Source organism: Vipera ursinii (assembly GCF_947247035.1).
Source record: "Vipera ursinii genome assembly, chromosome: Z".
In the NCBI taxonomy this organism is placed as follows: domain Eukaryota; kingdom Metazoa; phylum Chordata; class Lepidosauria; order Squamata; family Viperidae; genus Vipera; species Vipera ursinii.
The window spans coordinates 78697280-78716269 of NC_139517.1; the positions used below are offsets into that span (position 1 = coordinate 78697280).

Consider the following 18990-nt stretch of genomic DNA (forward strand, 5'->3'; position numbering starts at 1 on the left):
GATGAAGAAGAGACTCTTGATAAACAGCCAAAATGAAAGGGTGGGAGGATAAAACTGTTTTAGAAACAAAGCTACTCTTATTAGTTCTCTACATAATACATGAGGTTGGGAAATAAAATATTAATGCTACTTGTCTTTTGTACATTTAGAAGAGAATTTTCTAACCATTCAAGCACAGCAGCAGAGGTATCAGACACATCGCAAACCATTTATTTCCTGTCTTCCTGGAACAACGGATAGAGGTATCAGAAATATTTGCAAAAACCCTTCATTAGTAGAACTGACATTCTGCACGGAGGATCTGATTTGAATCTGGAGTACATTCCCATGTAAGAGAAAATGAGGAAAATACCCTGGTGTTCAGGCAAGCCTAAACCAGTTGGATGATTGATTATTCATGATTATCTAGACTTAGAGCGTAGACCTGGCGTGGGAACTATTAATCAACGGGGCTCCCTAACTTGCACATATTGCCCAAACCTGGCACACTTCCTATGATTATCACATCTGCGTTTCAACCACTGTTCTAGAAGCAACTGGTTTTCCCGTTTTTAACTATTTAGATTCCCTACTTATTAGTTTGTGGCAATTATAATTGTTAGAATAAGGATTCCTTTACTTTTATAAGATATTCGTATCTAATCAGGGCAGGTTACAAACGTTAACTTGTCAAGAAAGAGGTTGAAATCCAAAAAATCTGTTTAAAAAGCAGACTTAATAATTTTAAAGTCTGTATGTTAAAAGCCAACATAGATTGGGCTATCTTTTCTCCTTCTTATGCCTACAGGAACTCTCAAACAAACCAGTAGTAAACTCCATTCTTCGGCAAACCCAGTGGCTCTGTTCACAACAACACGAAATTGATTAAAAACTCTGTAACTGCACAAATAATATTCTAAACTCGACGAGTTTTAATCATGATTATTATGTTCAGGATACTTTGCAAATGACCAAAATGTATTAAGAACAGGAAGAAGCAAACAATTCGAATTCGGACCGTTAATTCAGTCGAGAAGACTTAAAAGTTGCCACGGATTGCCCAGGAATTATTTTACTACCCGCCCACAATCAGCATACATACACCCACACGAGCACGGTTTAAGACAGGGGTCTTCAAACTCGGCCCTTTGATGACTCGTGGACTTCAACTCCCAGGATTCCTCAGCCAGCATGGGGAATCCTGGGAGTTGAAGTCCACGAGTCACCAAAGGGCCGAGTTTGAAGACCCCTGGTTTAAGAGATGGAGGAGAAGCAGAAGATACATTCTCTCAAATTTCTGCCACAGGATGACGCATGCGCAAGAAATAACCTTTTGAATTCACTCAATTGATTTCATTCCTTCCTTCAAGAAAGAGCAAAGGGGCCTGTAGTGCGCATGCGTAATAGCATTTGCTGTTGTCAGTCAACGTGGCCCTTCTGTCCAATCTCTGCTACGCAACCTGCACTTCGCCGCCAAGAGAACGATTGAGACCCGCCTCTTCCTCTGGTGCACATCCGCAGTTGGGATATCACGAGGCATCCGGAAGCTGTCCTTTCTCTCTTTGTGAGTCGACTCGTGTGGCAGCCATCATGGTAATCGCGGGCGCATGGCCGAGGCCTTGTCCACGGCGCTTTTCCTAAGACTTGCTGAAGTGGAGGGTGATCGTGAAGGGTTTCGCGACAGCCTTCATTTCCCCTCGGCTGATTTAAACCGAGAAAGAGGATGGCGGAAAGGGCCACGGGGAGAAGGGCCGAAGAGTCTTGTGCTGGACGTAAATGGAAGAGATGGTGGCGGGCGATTAATGAGGGCCGGGGGAGTGGTGGATTTTGTCAGCTTTTTTATCATTTTCTTTTGGTGGAAAAGAGAATAATACTCAGCCATGATAAGAAAGTCTTCAACAGACGTTTCTCGGATTTCTGTCACTTTTGTAGAGTGGCCTGACTGCAAATTCATGAGGTGTCTGCCCCATCGCATCTAAAAATGATTTTGGGTTGAGAAGAATATATTGTATTATAATTATATTTGTTTTAACTATTCAATTATCTTACAAGTTCAGTATTAGGGAGTAAAATTGCTTTCTTTGAAGGACTGTTAGGAGAGCTCCATAATTCTATAAGCTTGTCTAGTAATGAATCATTTGAATAATTAAAATAAACTTTATCTCATTAAGGTGTTCAAGCGCTATGTTGAGATTGGCCGAGTTGCTTACATTTCATTTGGACCACATGCAGGAAAACTAGTTGCAGTGGTTGACATCATCGACCAAAACAGGGTAAGTTTCACTGCTTATGCTATATGTTTAAAAAAGTGATATATTTATCTGGTAGATAGTAGTGATAAAGAATTTTACTTAGGACTGGTTATTCCATCCTTTAATCCACCAATAGAATAGAATGCAATAATTTTTTTGGCCAAGAGTGATTAGATACACAAGGAATTTGTCTCCAGTGCAGAAACTCAGTGCACACGCAAAACAACAGAGTAATAATAATTATAATAATAAGATGGTAGGAAAGATGAGAAGGATAATAACACAGCTGTACCACATGGATAAATAGACATAATACTGTGGCTTTTCTTACTATACAGCTTCCTTTTGTATGTACCTGTGTTAGAAAATATGTATTCCAGGGTAGTTACAGAAGAGAGGATTTTTTTTGTAGTTAGCATAGAACTGCAGGCTTCTAACTTCTCAACAAGCTTGTAATTTTGTGGGCTTATGGAGAGAGCTAATGATTTAGTTGCCTAGATGAATAGCTTGCTTTCTGTATAAAGGTGTTTCTATAACCAGCTTGATTTACCCTGAATTCTTTAAAATACAGTGATTGTCTGCACTATGGATAAAAGCACATAAAACTTATGTTATAGTAAATTGGCTTTACTAGGTATGATTATTTTTGGCAAGGTTATAAGCTCAGTACCTAAATTCTTAATTTGCTCAATATATAACATCCATTTTACGTAGTTTCATTGTGTTCAATAAACGTACCCTTAAGAGTAAATCCCAACCAGGTGTGTGAGACGATATTCCAGAGAGTGCAAAAACTTGGTTTTTCAAAATTATATTGTATATGCATAATTCATTGCTGTTATTTCAAACTTTTGTAAAGGGTTCAAGAATATATTGGAAGTGTTCTAGGGGTATGGGGTGTAAAAATGTTGGAAACCGCTGCTTAAGAACAATATGCATTGGTTTGCGATATGAAATTATGTTACTGTAAAGTAGTATCCACACTAGTGTTCTTGGGACTCCTTTAAATCTTTCTTATGGTCCGTAAAAAAAATCTCCAGAGATAGAAATTAAGATCTGTGGTATCTTATAAATAATGTTACTTGTGAGTGTAAAATGAACTGAAAATAGGGGGGGAAATCACTGATGACCTTTAACTTCTCCATTAAAACTCTATTTACTTCTAGGCCCTAGTTGATGGCCCCTGCAGTGGTGTCAGAAGGCAGGCTATGCCCTTCAAGTGCATGCAGTTAACTGATTTTGTTCTGAAGTTTCCTCACAGGTTGGTTATATGGTACTTCAATATTATTGCCTCTAAATTTTAATTGAAAAAGAAACACTTGTCTTATTGCTGGTATTGCAAGAATATTAAGAGTTTATCCTATTTTATCATTGCTGAAAACTATAAGAATATGGAAAAATAGCTCGCTCTTGTATATTTATTCCCAAGAAAAATCCTTGATGTCAGCATGGGCTGTTCTATTATTTTAATGTTCTACTTAATTTAAAGTAAGTTATCATAAAATAGTTGCACAAGATAAAAAAGTATTCCTTTTTTCAGAATTATGCAGCTATTTTACAGGTAGTCCTCAACTTACAACAATCCATTTAATTACCATTCGAAGTTACAATGGCACTAAAAAGCAATATATGATTTTCACATTTACAACCATTGCAGCATTGCCATGGTCACATGATCAAAATTCATATACTTGCCAGCTAATTCATATTTGACGGTTACAATATCTCAGATTCAGGTGGTCTCCTTTTGTAATCTTCAGACAAGCAAAGTCAGTGGGGAAGTCAGAGTCACTTAACCGTGTTACTAGTTTAACAAAGACGATTCACTTAATAAGTTTGTAAAATGGGGTGATGCTCAACAAATGTCTCACTTAGCAACAGAAATTTTGGGCAACAAATTATGTTCATAAATTGAGGACTACCTCTACATTCCAAAGTACGACACAACTGATTGCCAATATTACTTCTGGGTGATTTAAACTAGGTTTAAATCCTTATTTAAAATTGGCTTATTTAGAATTAATATTCATACTGTGAAACTAAATGTATGGGCTACTAGTAGGTCTTTCTATATTTATTTCTTCTATACTTTATAATGTCTATATGAAGAATTGGCAAAGGTTAACCATCAACTTGGGATGAGTTATTAATATGGGATATTGGTAAACTAAAACTTAGGTACAGATACTTTGGAAGTTTGGTGAAGACTAAAATGATTTGGAAGAAAAGAGCTCTCAGCTAGAGCAGTTATATTAATAAATAAACATTTAGGAATTCCTACAAGTATTACTATTACTTTAATACCAATGTTGGCTGTAGATCAGGGCTGTCCAACCCATGGGCCAACTGAGACCCCATAAGATAAAAGTTAGTTGTTTATGTAGATTAGCCATATCATATATTTCGTGTGCAGCCCAAGATGATTCCTCTTCACTCGGTGTGCCCCAGGCAGTCCAAAAGCTTGAACAACTATGCTCTAGATGGACTCACATTGCGCCTGAAGGAGCAGTGCTGTCACTTGGGTTTGTCCTGGAGTCAGTAGTTTTGGTAAATGGCTAAAGACATTTTTGCCTCTATTCACTTATGCCTTAACTGTACAAAGAATAAATAGGCTGTCAGTTATTAATGAAATTGTTTCTTCAAAGAAGAAAAGCTATGCATTTTTGAAAATAACTTTTTGTGCCAGAGTTTTTTTTTAAAAAAGGGACTAATATGGGAAGTTACTGATGCTGTGATTACTTATTTTTTCCTGTACCACTCAGTAAATATCAGCAGAGAGTTTGGAGATCTATTAAGTGGCACAGGAAAATAAATATTTTTAAATGATCTTAATGTAAATATACATTGATTGTAAGCTAAAGATAACCTTACAATTTTTTTTTGTTTAAATACAGTGCTCGTCAAAAATGTGTGCGAGTTGCCTGGGAAAAAGAAAACATTAATGAGAAATGGAAGGCCACCAGATGGGCAAAAAAAATTGAGGCTAGGGAGAAGGTATGTGTTTCAAAAAATGCAAAATATGCAATAGCTTTGAGTTAAATGGCATTTTGGAAGCAGCTAAATAATGAAATACAGTTAAGAACTCTGTTTTTCAGTATTTGTTGCCAGTTAACTGCCTGTGTAATCAGTTCAGCAAACGCCTTCTTTAATGTTCCTGCTATTTCAGGTACAGCAGACTGTAGGACTTTGGAAAATACTGTTTCCCAAAAAATAAGAACGTCTTTTTTATTTTTTGCCTCCAAAAGAGTCACCAGGTTTTATTTCCAGGGATTGTCTTTTATGCTCACCTCCGGCACTGATAGCCCTGCCCAGCAGGTCCACTTCTTCTGCGGCCGAAGGAGCAGCTTCATTCTATAGCTGCATTCCGGCTTGCATTTCCAAGTCAGGCTTTTCCGGAAGGCCTATACAGCAGAGAACCGAGCTATGAGTTCAATCCATAGCTCGGTTCTCAGCTGCAGTGGCTTTCTGGAAAGGCCTGTGACTGAGAAATGCAGGCTGGAATGCAGAAGACACCGCAGAAGAAGTGGGTCGGCAAGGAGGCCAGGCTACAAGATAAGTAGGTGCATGGGGCAGCTCCACATCCCTGCCCTAGCTTGCTTTTTAGATCTTTCCCTCGCTATTTTGGGGGTAGGGCTTATATTAGGCCCACCCCCAAAAATCAAGCTAGGGGTTTTTTTCGGGGTAGGTCTTAAACTGTCAGGGAAACACGGTAGTTGGAATTGAGATTATCCTTTTTCCTCATACTCTGTCCTGAACATCACTCATTCTCTGAACAGTTTACAGTGTCGTCATATTGCCTCCAACAATCTCAGTCCTCATTTTATCAACCTCTGAAGGGGGAGTCAACCTTGAACTTCAGGCTGTGGGCAGTTTGCCTGCAATATTTCATTCTAACTAAAGAGCTGTGGTGGCACCGTGATTAGAATGCAATACTGCAGACTTACTCACTGCAGGAATTCTATTCTGAATGGCTCATGGTCGACTCAGCCTTCCATCCTTTTGAAGTTGATAAAATGAGGACCCAGATTGTTGGGGGAAATAGGCTGACTAAACTGCTTAGAGAGGGCTGTAAAGCACTATGAAGCAGTATATTTAATTTAATAATTTAATTTGTATACCGCCCTTCTCCCGAAGGACTCAGGGCGGTGAACAGGGCAATACATAATAAAAACAGAATACAAAAATTAAAAAGCAATTAAACCATTATGCCCATAATAATTAATACATATTAAAATTAGAACTATTTATAAAAACCCGACCCCATCCCGTCAGACCAGGCCAGCTTGTTCGAAAAAGAAGGTTTTGAGATCGCGCCGGAAGGAGCGAAGGTCGGGGGCCACCCGGAGCTCAACCGGTAGGCGGTTCCAAAGGTCTGGCGCGCCCACAGAGAACGCTCTCCCCCTGGGGGCCACCAATTGGCATTCTTTGATCGGCGGCACCCTGAGGAGGCCCTCTCTGTGGGAGCGCACTGGACGGAGGGAAGTTGACGCCGGCCACATATAAAGTCTTAAGAGCTATTGCTAACCACCATGCCACCAGGGCTCATCAGGAATGATTTTTAAAAGGGCTTCTAATACAAAATACTGTGAGACAATCACTGTCTCTCACTCCAGCATACTTAGATCATTCTATGCTCTTGAGCTATATGAAAAGAAAGGATATAAATGTAGTCAATAGTAGAAGCACAATTAATCCAGCTTTTTGTAGAGTGTTTGCACAATCTTTAAAATACCTTGGAGAGGCTTAATTAGTTTTATATCTTTTTTAATTAAAATATTTTTATCCCTCGGGTTCTTCAAATTTTCCTATCTTAGTCTGCTTTTTTTCTAGATTTAATCATTTTAATAGTACATAAATCATTGGTTAAAGATGCATATAGATAAAATAAGCATAATTGAATCTGCACCACTTCGTTGAATGCTCTAAATTCCTTTACAGTCCTTTCTATGGATGACATGGGCCATTTATTAGTTCTTCAATGTAGCTAAAAGGATAAACTTTAATCTGAACTTATTCAGAAAAACTTCTGCAAAACTTGTAATAAGTTAAGAATATAAAAAATAAATTGTTCCAATAGCTTCAGTTTTATATTCATGTTTTTAAGATTTTAATTTATATATTTTATACTTGTATGTGAAGAGCTATATGATTGTGGTGAAAAAAAATTAAGCTTAGCCTGTGCTTTTAGACAAAGAAATTACAGAATATGCTTCTCTGGTGCCTGTACTACAGAGACATTTGCAGTATTTTTGTTTTACCGTTATAGGTTGGATTCTATTAATGACAGTAATTGGCATCAGCAACTCCATTGTTAAGTGACACAGACATGTGACCACTAACTTAACAGGAGAAGTTCCAGTTGGGGTTATTAAGGGCAATATCTCATGATCTACTGGCTTCCATGTTGATTCTATAGTTAGAAGCTGACAATGAAGGCCAAAAAAAAAAGAATCACATGACCATGGGAAACTGTTGTCATTGTGAGCCGGTTGCAAACATCCAAACCACAGTCAACGTAATTGTGGAAATGGTGCAGTTTGAAAGATCAGCTATAAGTCTCATTCAGTGCCATTGTAATTTTGAATGGTTGCTGAATAGTTATTAATAAGGACTACCTAATACTGCATCAATACCTAGGGCACACAAGACAATGTTATACCACTCTGTTCTTTTCAAATACTGATTCTTTTATTGCCAGGTTCTTAGGCTGATTTATCATCTTAATAAAGATGAATTTGAAAATAAAAGTTATGTATGAGATGACCAGTTGTATTTTGCTAATGCCAAATAAGACGGCAGTTTTGGGTAAGGCTCAGGATCTCAAACTTCTTTGTCAAAAAATCTTTCCACAGAAAGCCAAGATGACAGATTTTGATCGTTATAAGGTCATGAAAGCAAAGAAAATGGTAAGTATAATTGCTGTATTGTGTTTTTGCCAAATAGACTTTCCTAGAACTGAATATAATGGTTTTAGATGCAAGGTAAGATCTTTACGTTTGCACTGTGCAATTTTTGCTTGATTTCCTATTGTGTAATTTAACCCAAATTACAGATATGCCTGCCACTTAGAATAGATTGATTAGAGTTGTCTCTAAACATGTAAATAAAATGAATACACATCCAATGTCAACTCTTGATGCAGCTGGCTTTCTATTTTTAGCTGTTCAGCAGTAAATTTCTTTTGAAATAAAAAATTGTGTGAATAGGATTATTCTACAGTAAATATTGTTCTTTTTTTCTGCAGAATGTAATCAAAAGTTTAATAAAATTATTGAAATATGACGTAGTTGCTCATAAGTAAACAATTTTAAAAATGAAAACATTCTTGCCTTATAATTATTACATAATTGTTTTACAGAGAAACAGGATCATCAAGCATGAAGTTAAAAAGCTTCAAAAGGCACCTTCTACCAAGAAAGCATAAATTGTCAACAAATAAAAATTTCAATTGAATAGGCACCTAACATGATTGATGACTTGCCTGATTATTTTTCTCTTACTACTTTCACCAAACTAACAAAACCTAAGTATTTATAGGACTACTGTACTTAATGAATAAACCTTGGTACAAGGTTAGAGCTACCCCGCAAACATTGGGCAGATGTATATTTTATTTATTAAAAGGACTTGTCTGTATTTAAAAGATACTCATCTGAAGAAGCAGTGACAGGAGTGGTATAAAACATGTTAAATTCAGAGCTAAAATCTACAAAGAGCATCCTTACATAGGTCTCCCACTGCTCCAGATGAATCAGTCGTATGCAGATTCAAACTGGTGACTGTCGAGTGTGTATTGGAGGCAGAACACGATGTGCCTGCAGACCAGTTTTTCAAAACACTTCATGATAATGGGGGTGGTCTATAATCACTGAGGCTGTTAATAAAGGACTTCTTTGGTAATGGAAGGGATGTGGTGGCTCAGTAGGTTAGGATGCTGAGATTTGGTCGGCAGTTTGGGTCGAATCCCGAGTGCCGCGTAACTGAGCGCCTGTTACTTGTCCCAGCTTCTGCCAACCTAGCAGTTCGAAAGCACGTAAAAATGCAAGTAGAAGAATAGGGACCACTACAGTGGGAAGGTAACAGTGCTCTGTGTGCCTTTGGTGTCTAGTCATGCCGGCCACATGACTACGGAGACGTCCTCGGACAAGCACTGGCTCTTCGGCTTTGAAACAGATGAGCACTGGCCCCTAGAGCAGGGGTGTCAAACTCAATTTCATTGAGGGCCGGATCAGCATTGCAGTTGCAGGTGGGTGTGGCCAGCTCTACATCGTTTGCATCAAGGGTGCCTATGGGGGCCTGGGCAGGAGTGGGACAGATCTGAGGGTCTCTGGCAGGAGGAGGGTCTTGGCCAGGGCCAAGGCAGTGGGGGCCGTTCCCTCACTGTTTCCAGGATGGCTTCGCGGGCCACATGAAACCACTTTACGGGCCGGATCTGGCCCCCAGGCCTTGTGTTTGACATGTCTGCCCTAGAGTTAAACAACTAGCATGCATGCGCGGGGGAACTTTTACCTTGGTAATGGAACAATGATGGAGGCCTTCAGACAGGATGGAATAGTGGACCGGGATAGAGACTGATTAAAAAATCTTGGTAAAGACCCCAGCCAACGTGGGTCAAACACCTTAAAATAAATGTGAAAGCCTGTAATAATTACCCAAGTCAGCCAACATCACCATCTTCAGACTCCAGTCTCTCCCTCCCTTAATACTTGGGGCAAATGAGAGGACTGCCAAAATCAGCATAATTCACTTTCTTGTAGTTAATCCAGGAAGGACAAGGAGCAGGGAAATTTACCAACCCAGCCATGGTGAGCATAAACAGTATCAGGTTAAAGTAATACCTTGACATCTGGAAAAGGATTTTGTAAGCCAACTTCCATTTCCAGCCAGCTTCTCTGCAAGAGAGTTAAAACTGAGATACGGTGTATTTAACACAAACAAGGTAGGCAAGAGTTCAGAATATTTTATATTTTGCTTTATTTTATTGAAAAGCTTATGCTACTATTCTGTTCCTTTACATCCCTCCTATGTTCCAAGAAAAGATTAGAGTGTCTTTTTTAGACCCATCTGTTTTGGAAGTGAATTCTGGCAGGTCTCATACAGCTGCTGGGTTGTACTTTGGTGCCTCTGAATGGAAAGCAGACGGAACACTATCGAAGGACTGGACAATTTTGCGAGTGTCGGTTAACGTGATAATATCCATTCAGTCAACTTTTTATGATTCTATGGGCTAGGTGTCTCCATATCTTCCAATCTAGCAGTTCTTTTGAGTTTCTATGCTCTGCCTGGTGTCAACTTGGATAATGTCCAGCCACGGTGTTCTTTGATGGCATTTTTTTAATTAACTTTTTTTTAATTTTAAAGTTACACCATATTTATTCAATGCAAAATAATGCTTAAGGCTATTTAATCATGGTTAGATACATATTGGCCCTGACAACTTGCAGTCAGTCTTCGACATGCCAACCAATATTTAGTAGGGCTTTCAGCCTGAAAATAATTTTACTGCATGCTCTAGAACAGGATTTTTCAACCTTTTCACAGATAGTACCACTTTTAGGATATGGCAATATTTTGAGTATCACCAGTCGCCTAGCAAGGTGTCAAGAATCTGACACACCCCCCCCCCAAAAAAAAGGTGATTAAGTACAGGCATTCCTTGGCTTATAACAGTTCGCTTAGTGAGTATTCGAAGTTACAACGGCACTGGAAAAAGTGACATGTGACCATTTTTCACACTTATGACCATTGCAGCATCCCCAGGGTCATGTGATTTACGTTCGGATGCTTGGCAACTGATTCATATTTATAATGGTCAGAGTGTCCCAGGGTCATGTGATCCCCTTTTGCAACCTGACAAGCAAAGTCAGTGGGGAAACCAGATTCACTTAACCATGTTGCTAATTTAACAACTGCAGTGATTCACTTAACAAATGTGACAAGAAGTCATGGGGCAATTTAGCAAATTTCTCACCCCTCCTCTTATATCTTCTCTCCCCCCTCTTACATCCTTTTACTCTCCTTTTATATCTTCTCTCCCCCCTATTTTATATCATTTTCCCTCCTTTTATATCATCTCTGCCTCTTTTTCAGTGCACCTCCAGCTGACTGCTCTCAAGATTGCTTTCTTCCCACCCCTTGTCTTTTCTCTCTCCCCCTCCTGCCAAAACCTGCTCCTGTTATAGCTTTTCCTCTCTCCCCCTCCTTTTTTCTTCCAGTGCGCTGGAAGCACTGATCAGCTGGAGCTGCATGCGCTGATCCTAGGCTCTCAGCAGAACCCAGGCAATACCTCATGCAGCTCCAGTTGAAACTCTGCCTGAAGACTATGGGGCTGCCTGCCACCTCCAAGACTGCCGCCAATCACCTGGAGCTACGCACGCTGATCCTGGACTCTCAGCAGAACCCAGACAACACCTCATGCAGCTCCAATTGAATCGCTGCCTGAAGACTGTGTGGGGCTGCCTGCCACCCCTAAGGGGAGCTGCGTGCGCTGATCTGGGGGTCCCAGCAGAACCCAGGCAACATCTCACACAGTTCGAGCTGACTTTATCACAAGCCTGTGCGCCGCTGCTGCCGCTTCACCTCATCCACTTTTACACTTTTTAAACACTTTTTTACAGTGCTATTCAACTTGTCATGCGTACCACCTACCAGGTGTCCCATGTACCACATTGGTACGCATACCACCAGTTGAAAAGCCCTGCTCTAGAACACAACTGGATTTTTTTTTTACTTCTTTAGTGAGAAAATTACTACTTGCTTCTATCTTGCTATAGAGAATCTTACGTTGTTTTGACTACGTTATTTTGACTGTAACTTTAGATGTGGAGAATAGCTTTGGTATTTTTTATGGAAAGGGTTATTATCAGCTGTTATTTCTATTAATGGTAGTTCTTAACTTTACAGTCATTTGTTTAACAGTTCAAAGTTATGTCGCTGAAAAAAGTGACTTACAACCTGATCTTGTTTCAATCATTACGCCACTCACAGTCATGTGATCACAATTCAGATATTTGACAATAATTGCTGTATTCTGCTGATATGTGATAGTGATTTTTCCTAGCCAGCTTCTGACAGAAAAAATCAATTGGGAGAAGTCACATTTGCTTAACAACTGTGTGATTTGTTTAATGACCATGGCAAAATAGGTTGTAAAATTGGGGGTGGTCACATGATTCCTTATTGATGTTGCTTAATGAATTTCCCAGGTTCAGTTATGGACTGGAGTAGTTGAAGTACCTGTAATGGAACCAATGTCTAGTTCAATGTGTGGTATTTCTAGGTTGGGCTGAGAAATATATTTTAAAAACCTAGAATTCAAGAAATCAGTGTCCACAATCAGTGTACTGGTGGATTAATCTGATTTTATATGAGGTAGATTTCTAGACTAAGAGGTCAGAGATGGTTATTCCATGCAAGTTTTTCCCACTGAAGTCTTCATTCCAAGACAAGTCTGCTGTAATAATCTTTTGTTTAAGTTTATAAATACAATCTAGCTTTTCTGTCTCCAAAACATTTTGTTGCCTTCAACTCCAAAGCACAGTACACTGCAGTCCTATGTGCTGTAGTTAGCTTGAAAAATGTTGTTAGCAAGTGCAACAGGAAGATCTCCCTAGCCATGGGATCTAACTTCACATTGAGCATGGGTTGGTGTCCTCAACTGCCCTTAAAGGAAGAAGAATCATCCTGAAGTAGAGATTAATAGCATTTGCTATCCGGATGCTGCCTCCATCTTTTTGTGGTTAGCCATTTATAGTCAGTAATCAAGGAATAGTTTTTGAATAGGGTTAGGCAAACATACAATTCAAGTCCTATCCAACATTTGGTCATTATCACAAATATATTTTTAAAAATATATTTACCTTTTTCCTGGTTATGTATCATTTTTCTCTTTATGTGAGAATAAGCAGAGGAAGAGTCCACAAAAACCTCTCTTACATATAAAGTCTAAATTATGAATATTTACTTAGATCTATGTGGTATGAAGAAAAATTGTATGATCTAGTACTAATATTTGCTTTTTTCTGCAAATTTGAATATATCAATATGTGGGTTTCTTTACAGACTTGAGAAACTAAATATGGTAGGGAAAAAAGCTTAGACATCTTTTCAGTTAGTATTTTGTGATACCTGCTTTAACAGATATTATAGCTTTCAATATTTCCTGTAATAAGAGCCTTGTAATCTGTTGGAACCTCCAACCTCTTTTCAATTTCAATTTTATTTCCTGGCTTTAACAAAGGGAGAAAACATTCATGTAGTTGGCCAGCAAAGGGTGGTGTCAAACCCTCGTCTCCGCCGGGAAAAACAAGCACTCAGGAAAAACCACGACGAAGTACGGATGACTGCAGAGAGCACCTTTAATGTCAGGGACTCCAAGCATTAACAAAGTCAGCGTTGGGAGTTACTCACCCCCAACGCGCCTTTTATACTTTGCCGACAATTGGGCAACAGCTCCACCCATTACCCCCTCCCACTCCCCGCGCAGGCCAGCATCCGCCTGAGCTGCGTAAATACCCCGCCCCTATCCCGTCGCCCCACGCCCTGCCTCTTCCCCTGCTGCTGTAGACCACATAACTCGAAGGAAGGTACAATCCCAGCACCCCCCTCCCCCATAACCGAAAAGCCCCGGTGTGCCCCCTCCACCATCCCAGCGTCCCGTGCTGTTCCTGCAGCCCCTTGGCAAGCCCCGCCATCTGAGCGTAACCGTGGAACACCCTGCGCCATCGCCGGTGGAGGCAGCTGAGGCTCCGTAATCCCTGCGCGGCTAACGACGTTCGATCTCAGCCGCCACACAGCTGACCGCTGTGAAAACCTCTCAGCTGTTTGCGCCGGCACGGGCTCCCTGCGGCTACCTGTAGTCAATGCCGGCCGCCCCTCAGCTGATTTTGTCGGCGCAGCCTCCTCGCAGCTTCGCTCAGTGTATTCCGGCCGCCTCCCAGCTGGTCTTGCCGGCGCGGGCTTCTCCCGGCTGTTTCTGTTGAGTTCTAACCGCCTCTCAGCTGCTGGCGCGGCTACCGGTTCAGCGTTCGCCCGCCGGACAGCTGGTGAGTTCGGGCGCGGCTGGGCAGGGCGGGAACTGCCGTTTGTGCTCCCCCGATCCCCTCTGTGATGTCGAGCCCGAAGGGCTGGACAGGTGGCCTGATGCTGGCACTTGAGGTGGAGATTGCAGAAGAGCTGGGCAAGAATATACTTGCCATGTGAGAAGCAGAGCATTTAGTGGTGATATATGAGGGCAATTTGGAAATAAAACTCAGTTTGAGCATGTACGAGTAATAGGCACAGGGTTAGCGATGCCCATCCTATGGCACCATGCGCAGTAGTTCAGTAGGCAGTGAGGAGTGGAAAGTGTTGCAGTTGACTCGTCCACTAGATCAACTGAAAATGAACCTGTTTTTTAAATGAAACAGTGGCTTGTGTTGCACTGCTTCGACAATAACAATGTGCTTCATAATGCTGTTACAGGGTGGCTTCATTCGAGATTTTTTTTTTTGCAGAAGGAATTTCAAACCTTGTAAGATGTTATGACAAGTGCCTCAATTTGAATGGCGATTATGTCAAAAAGTAATGTAATGTTGTAGTTTTCTAATGTGTATAATACAAGACAGATACTGTATCTGTGAGTGTCTGTCATTGATAACCAAATGGAGGTTTATTTCCGAATTGCACTTGTATTTGCAGGAGACTTGTCTGGATGCAGGAGGCATTAGTAGACGAGTTGTGCAAGCAAGAGAAAGAATGTGTGTGTGTGTGTGCACAATGGCTTAATAGAGGCTGAGAAGAAGGTGTAATCGGAATAGTTCTAATCCAATACCACAAATAGCTTCAAAAGTACTAAGGGACAAGCCAGAGACTTGGTCAGGAACATGCTGAGGTCAAAATGAAGCAGGAGTCAAGAACAGGAATTCACAATGCACAAAATTGGATGCTGAAGTTGATACCAGCTATTGAAGGCAGTCCCCTATGCACTGTAAATCTCTCTCATTAGCATGCACAGATGAGGCTTTCCCTACCCAGCAGTTGCCAATATCGAGACACTGGGTTTGCTTGTGGAATCAGCATCTTGTCGCTTGTTCCAAGGTTCTTACAGATAGTCCATGACTTATTATCATTTGTTTAACAATGATTCAAAATTATGACAGCCTCAGAAAAAAATGACTTATGACCCATTTTTGAAGTTACAACCGCTACACCATTCCCATGGTCATGTGTCTGCAATTTTGGAGCTTGGCAACAGTCTTGCATTTATGATAATTGTAATGTCTTGAGATTATATGGTTGCAATCTGTGATCTTCCCAGCTAGCATCTGACAAATGGACAAAACAGGGAAGCCAAAGTCACTTAACAACCATGTGATTCAGTTAATGACCATATGATTTGCTAAACAACCAGGGCAAAAATGATCACAAAATTGGATTCATTCACATGTTGATTCACTTAATGACTGCACCCTTTATAGACTGAAATTCTTGCCTCAGTTGTGGTCATAAGTTAAGGACTACATATACTTTGACAGTATAGTAGGATTTTCAGGCCAGGGAAGTTTTCCCTTGCTTCTTGGAGCTTGGCTCTTAAGCTGTGACACTCGATTTCTTTGCCAACTATCAAAGAATATATTCACTTCCATCAAACTGTTCAGAATTGCTGGATATTATAAAAAAAAAGTGCAACTGAAACTCCATCCATTTTTATGCGTGTCAGTAAAGTTGATCATCAGGGGCACAATTGTTCATCTGTTAAAGACACTTGACTTGTTGGCTGGAAACTCAACAGCCTAGGTTTGAGACCCAAGTGATGCATGATGGGGTGAGCCCCTGTTCCTTGCCCCAGGTCTTGCCCATCTAGCAGTTCAAAAGCATGCAAATGCAGATAGATAAATAGGTAAGAAACAAAGATGAGCACTGCCCTAGAGCCAGAAATGACTGGACAGGTGAAACCTTTACCTTGCCGTGGTCACCATCTTGAATCTTTGAAACTAGAGTTCACAGGTTACATAAATTTCTAAAAAAATGAATGAACTTTCCAGAACTAAATACATAAAATAACATCTGAACAAGGGAGCCATTACATCACATATCATATGAACTGAATGTTGCATTTTTAGCATGCATACAATTAACCAAACTGTTCAATTTCCTCCTGTAAAAGATTCAAGAAACAATGTAAAACAATAGTTTTTGTTTAATTTTAAAAACATGGGAGTGTAAAAAATATTTGCCCAAATAATTTTCCATTGACGTTTGCAAATGGAGGCGTCATTTTATAATAACGAGAAATATAATCATGAGAAATATAAACTCCTATTTTATATAAGCTCTGTGACTTGCTTTCACAACTATACGACATACAGGTCAGAATTAGGTTGCCACAAGATGGTGATGTTTCTCTCTTTCAAGTTCCTGACAAAAACTTTAGTTCATTTTAATTGTAGCAAAACGTACAAAGCAAATTGCTGGTAACAGTTTATTTATACTGTGATACAATTCATGACATAAAATGGCACCTGTGCAATCATTTTTAATTTTCTTATTTTACTGATAAATATAATTTTGAGTTCTGATCAGGAAAATAGTCCTGGCCATTAACAAAAACATTTTTTTTATTTCATCATTTAAGGTATTAAAATGGAAATGTTGACAATTATTTTCATTTTCATGTAAAAAATAAAGGCTTCCTTTCCCAAGGTGCAGTATTAGTTCTGAAACATAAGGTAAAGGTAAAGGTTCCCCCGCACATTCGTGCTAGTCGTTTCCGACTCTAGGGGCCGGTGCTCATCTCCGTTTCAAAGCCGAAGAGCCAGCGCTTGTCCGAGGACTTCTCCGTGGTCATGTGGCCGGCATGACTAGACGCCAAAGGCGCACGGAACGCTGTTACCTTCCCACAGTAGTGGTCCCTATTTTTCTACTTGCATTTTTACGTGCTTTCGAACTGCTAGGTTGGCAGAAGCTGGGACGAGTAACAGGTGCTCACTGTGCTACGTGGAACTCGGGATTTGATGCTATTTGGTTTTGATATAGATGCCTTGTTGCAAAAAAATAATGGTATTATTGAAAAGGATAGCTTATCTAGTAATTTTCTGTTTTCTTGCTTATTCATCTTCTAAGCAAATAAGCTGAACTGATAATACAGCCATCAGTAGCCATACACTAGTCAATGACATCAAATTATTGTCTTTCTGCTGGAGTTTTTCAGACTCCTTTTTGGAAGACAAGATTAAAGCCAGAAGTTTATCATCTGTGCCTTGATATTAATTTTGGCTTGAAATGGCAGTTTTTAGATGGGAAGCTCAGCTTGGATGGAAAAGCAATACTGCTTCTATTGTAATAATGTAGAGAGATGGCATCTTCTGACCAGAAGTATTACTCTAAGCCAAAAAAAAAATCTGCAGCAACTAAATGTGAAGTATATTGAATTATAATACTGTCACTCAAGATTATCTGAATTACACAGATACATATTATAAATAAAACTGAGTAACAGTAGGTAACAAGTATGGCTTTTATGTGCTGTTTAGAAGGATTTTAGAAGAAAGTCTTATCTGCCACTCTCTCTCTTTGCTTAAAAATGTAAAGGTAGCTAAAAAGGAACGCTTTTAAGATTTAACTTGATTTGTAAACATATTTTTTTTGTAAAATAGACTATAAATAAATATAGTGAAATTAAAAAATCAAGATTTTTAAAAACATGGTGGTGTTACAAGGCAATAGAATCTTGGTTTGAACAAAATTCAAAGGTTTGAATTGTGGGAAGACAGTACATAGACACCCAGAGAAGGAAATAGTTTGGGGAATATTAAAAAAAGCAGAATATATTTCCCAAAAGGAATAATGGACAAGATCTTAAAAGGCAAAAACGTCTCCCTCCCCCACAAAGCCAGAAATCACCAGGTGAGATGTGAAGAAATGCAGATTTGATAATCCTTTCAGAAAGACGGGCCAGGAAGCTTGGAGCTGATGGGATTAGAAGGACAAAGATCCCTAGAACTAACAACCCCTCACCCATCCAACACAGGACATAGCCTTCAGCCACAGCCTCAGGGAAACAGGACATGACCTTTAGGACATAATAGGATTAACCCATCATCATCAGAATACAAAAACGCCACATTGAATCTCAGGTCAAAGTTCATGCCACAGGAACAACTCCAAACATAAAAGCCCAAGAAGGTATAAAAACCCACCATTCCCTGCACTATGTGGCCAGCCACTCCAGAAACATGCTGCTGTCACTGAAGTTTCTGGCAACTCAATAAAGAACTTTTTTTCTAAACAGCCTCCATTTGGTTTATTCCCAGCTTGGACTGGACCCTGATGAAGCTTTTTCTTTAAACAGTTTGGCAACCCAGATGGGATTTCAAGCTAACCTCACCAATGGACCGGAACTGGATAACCCTCCATGTTGTCAGCAGCATACTCCTTGACTCTGGCCATTTGGAGCAAGGGTAGTAAAGGAAGTTTTGAGCTCAAGGGCTGCTTTGGACAGAAGATGAGTATCTCTAATTTTTAACTTTTAAAGCCCAGTGGAGTGAGTGAAATGTGTCTGAGTGAGTGAGAAGACCCTTTTCCCAATCACAGCTGGATCTTCCTCCCTCTGGCCTCTCCTAACTGCAGAAAGGATCTGTTCAAGTTGCAGACCCTGGAAAGCATGGGGGTTTGGCCAGAGTGCAGGACCTTTGGTTAGGGAAAAGGGAGAGGCTGTGTGAAAAAGCAGTCGAAAAGTGAATGAGAGAATTGGATTTGGGCAACTAGCTAAGAATCATTG

General features: G+C 40.0%; 1 protein-coding gene across 2 annotated transcripts; it reads left to right on the plus strand.

Annotated features, from left to right (window-relative positions):
- The first annotated feature begins 1425 nt into the window (after positions 1 to 1425).
- On the plus strand, positions 1426 to 8695 carry RPL14 (ribosomal protein L14). Of its 2 annotated transcripts, none has more exons than XM_083376455.1 (6): positions 1426 to 1572; positions 2151 to 2252; positions 3398 to 3492; positions 5126 to 5225; positions 8084 to 8137; positions 8590 to 8695. In XM_083376455.1, exons 1-6 carry the CDS (start codon positions 1570 to 1572, stop codon positions 8653 to 8655), a joined length of 420 nt encoding a protein of 139 aa, XP_083232581.1. In that variant the 5' UTR covers positions 1426 to 1569; the 3' UTR covers positions 8656 to 8695. The 2 variants fall into 2 exon arrangements, with proteins under 2 accessions (XP_083232581.1, XP_083232580.1); XM_083376454.1 differs by having other exon boundaries at positions 1554 to 1751.
- The last annotated feature ends 10295 nt before the right edge of the window (positions 8696 to 18990 follow it).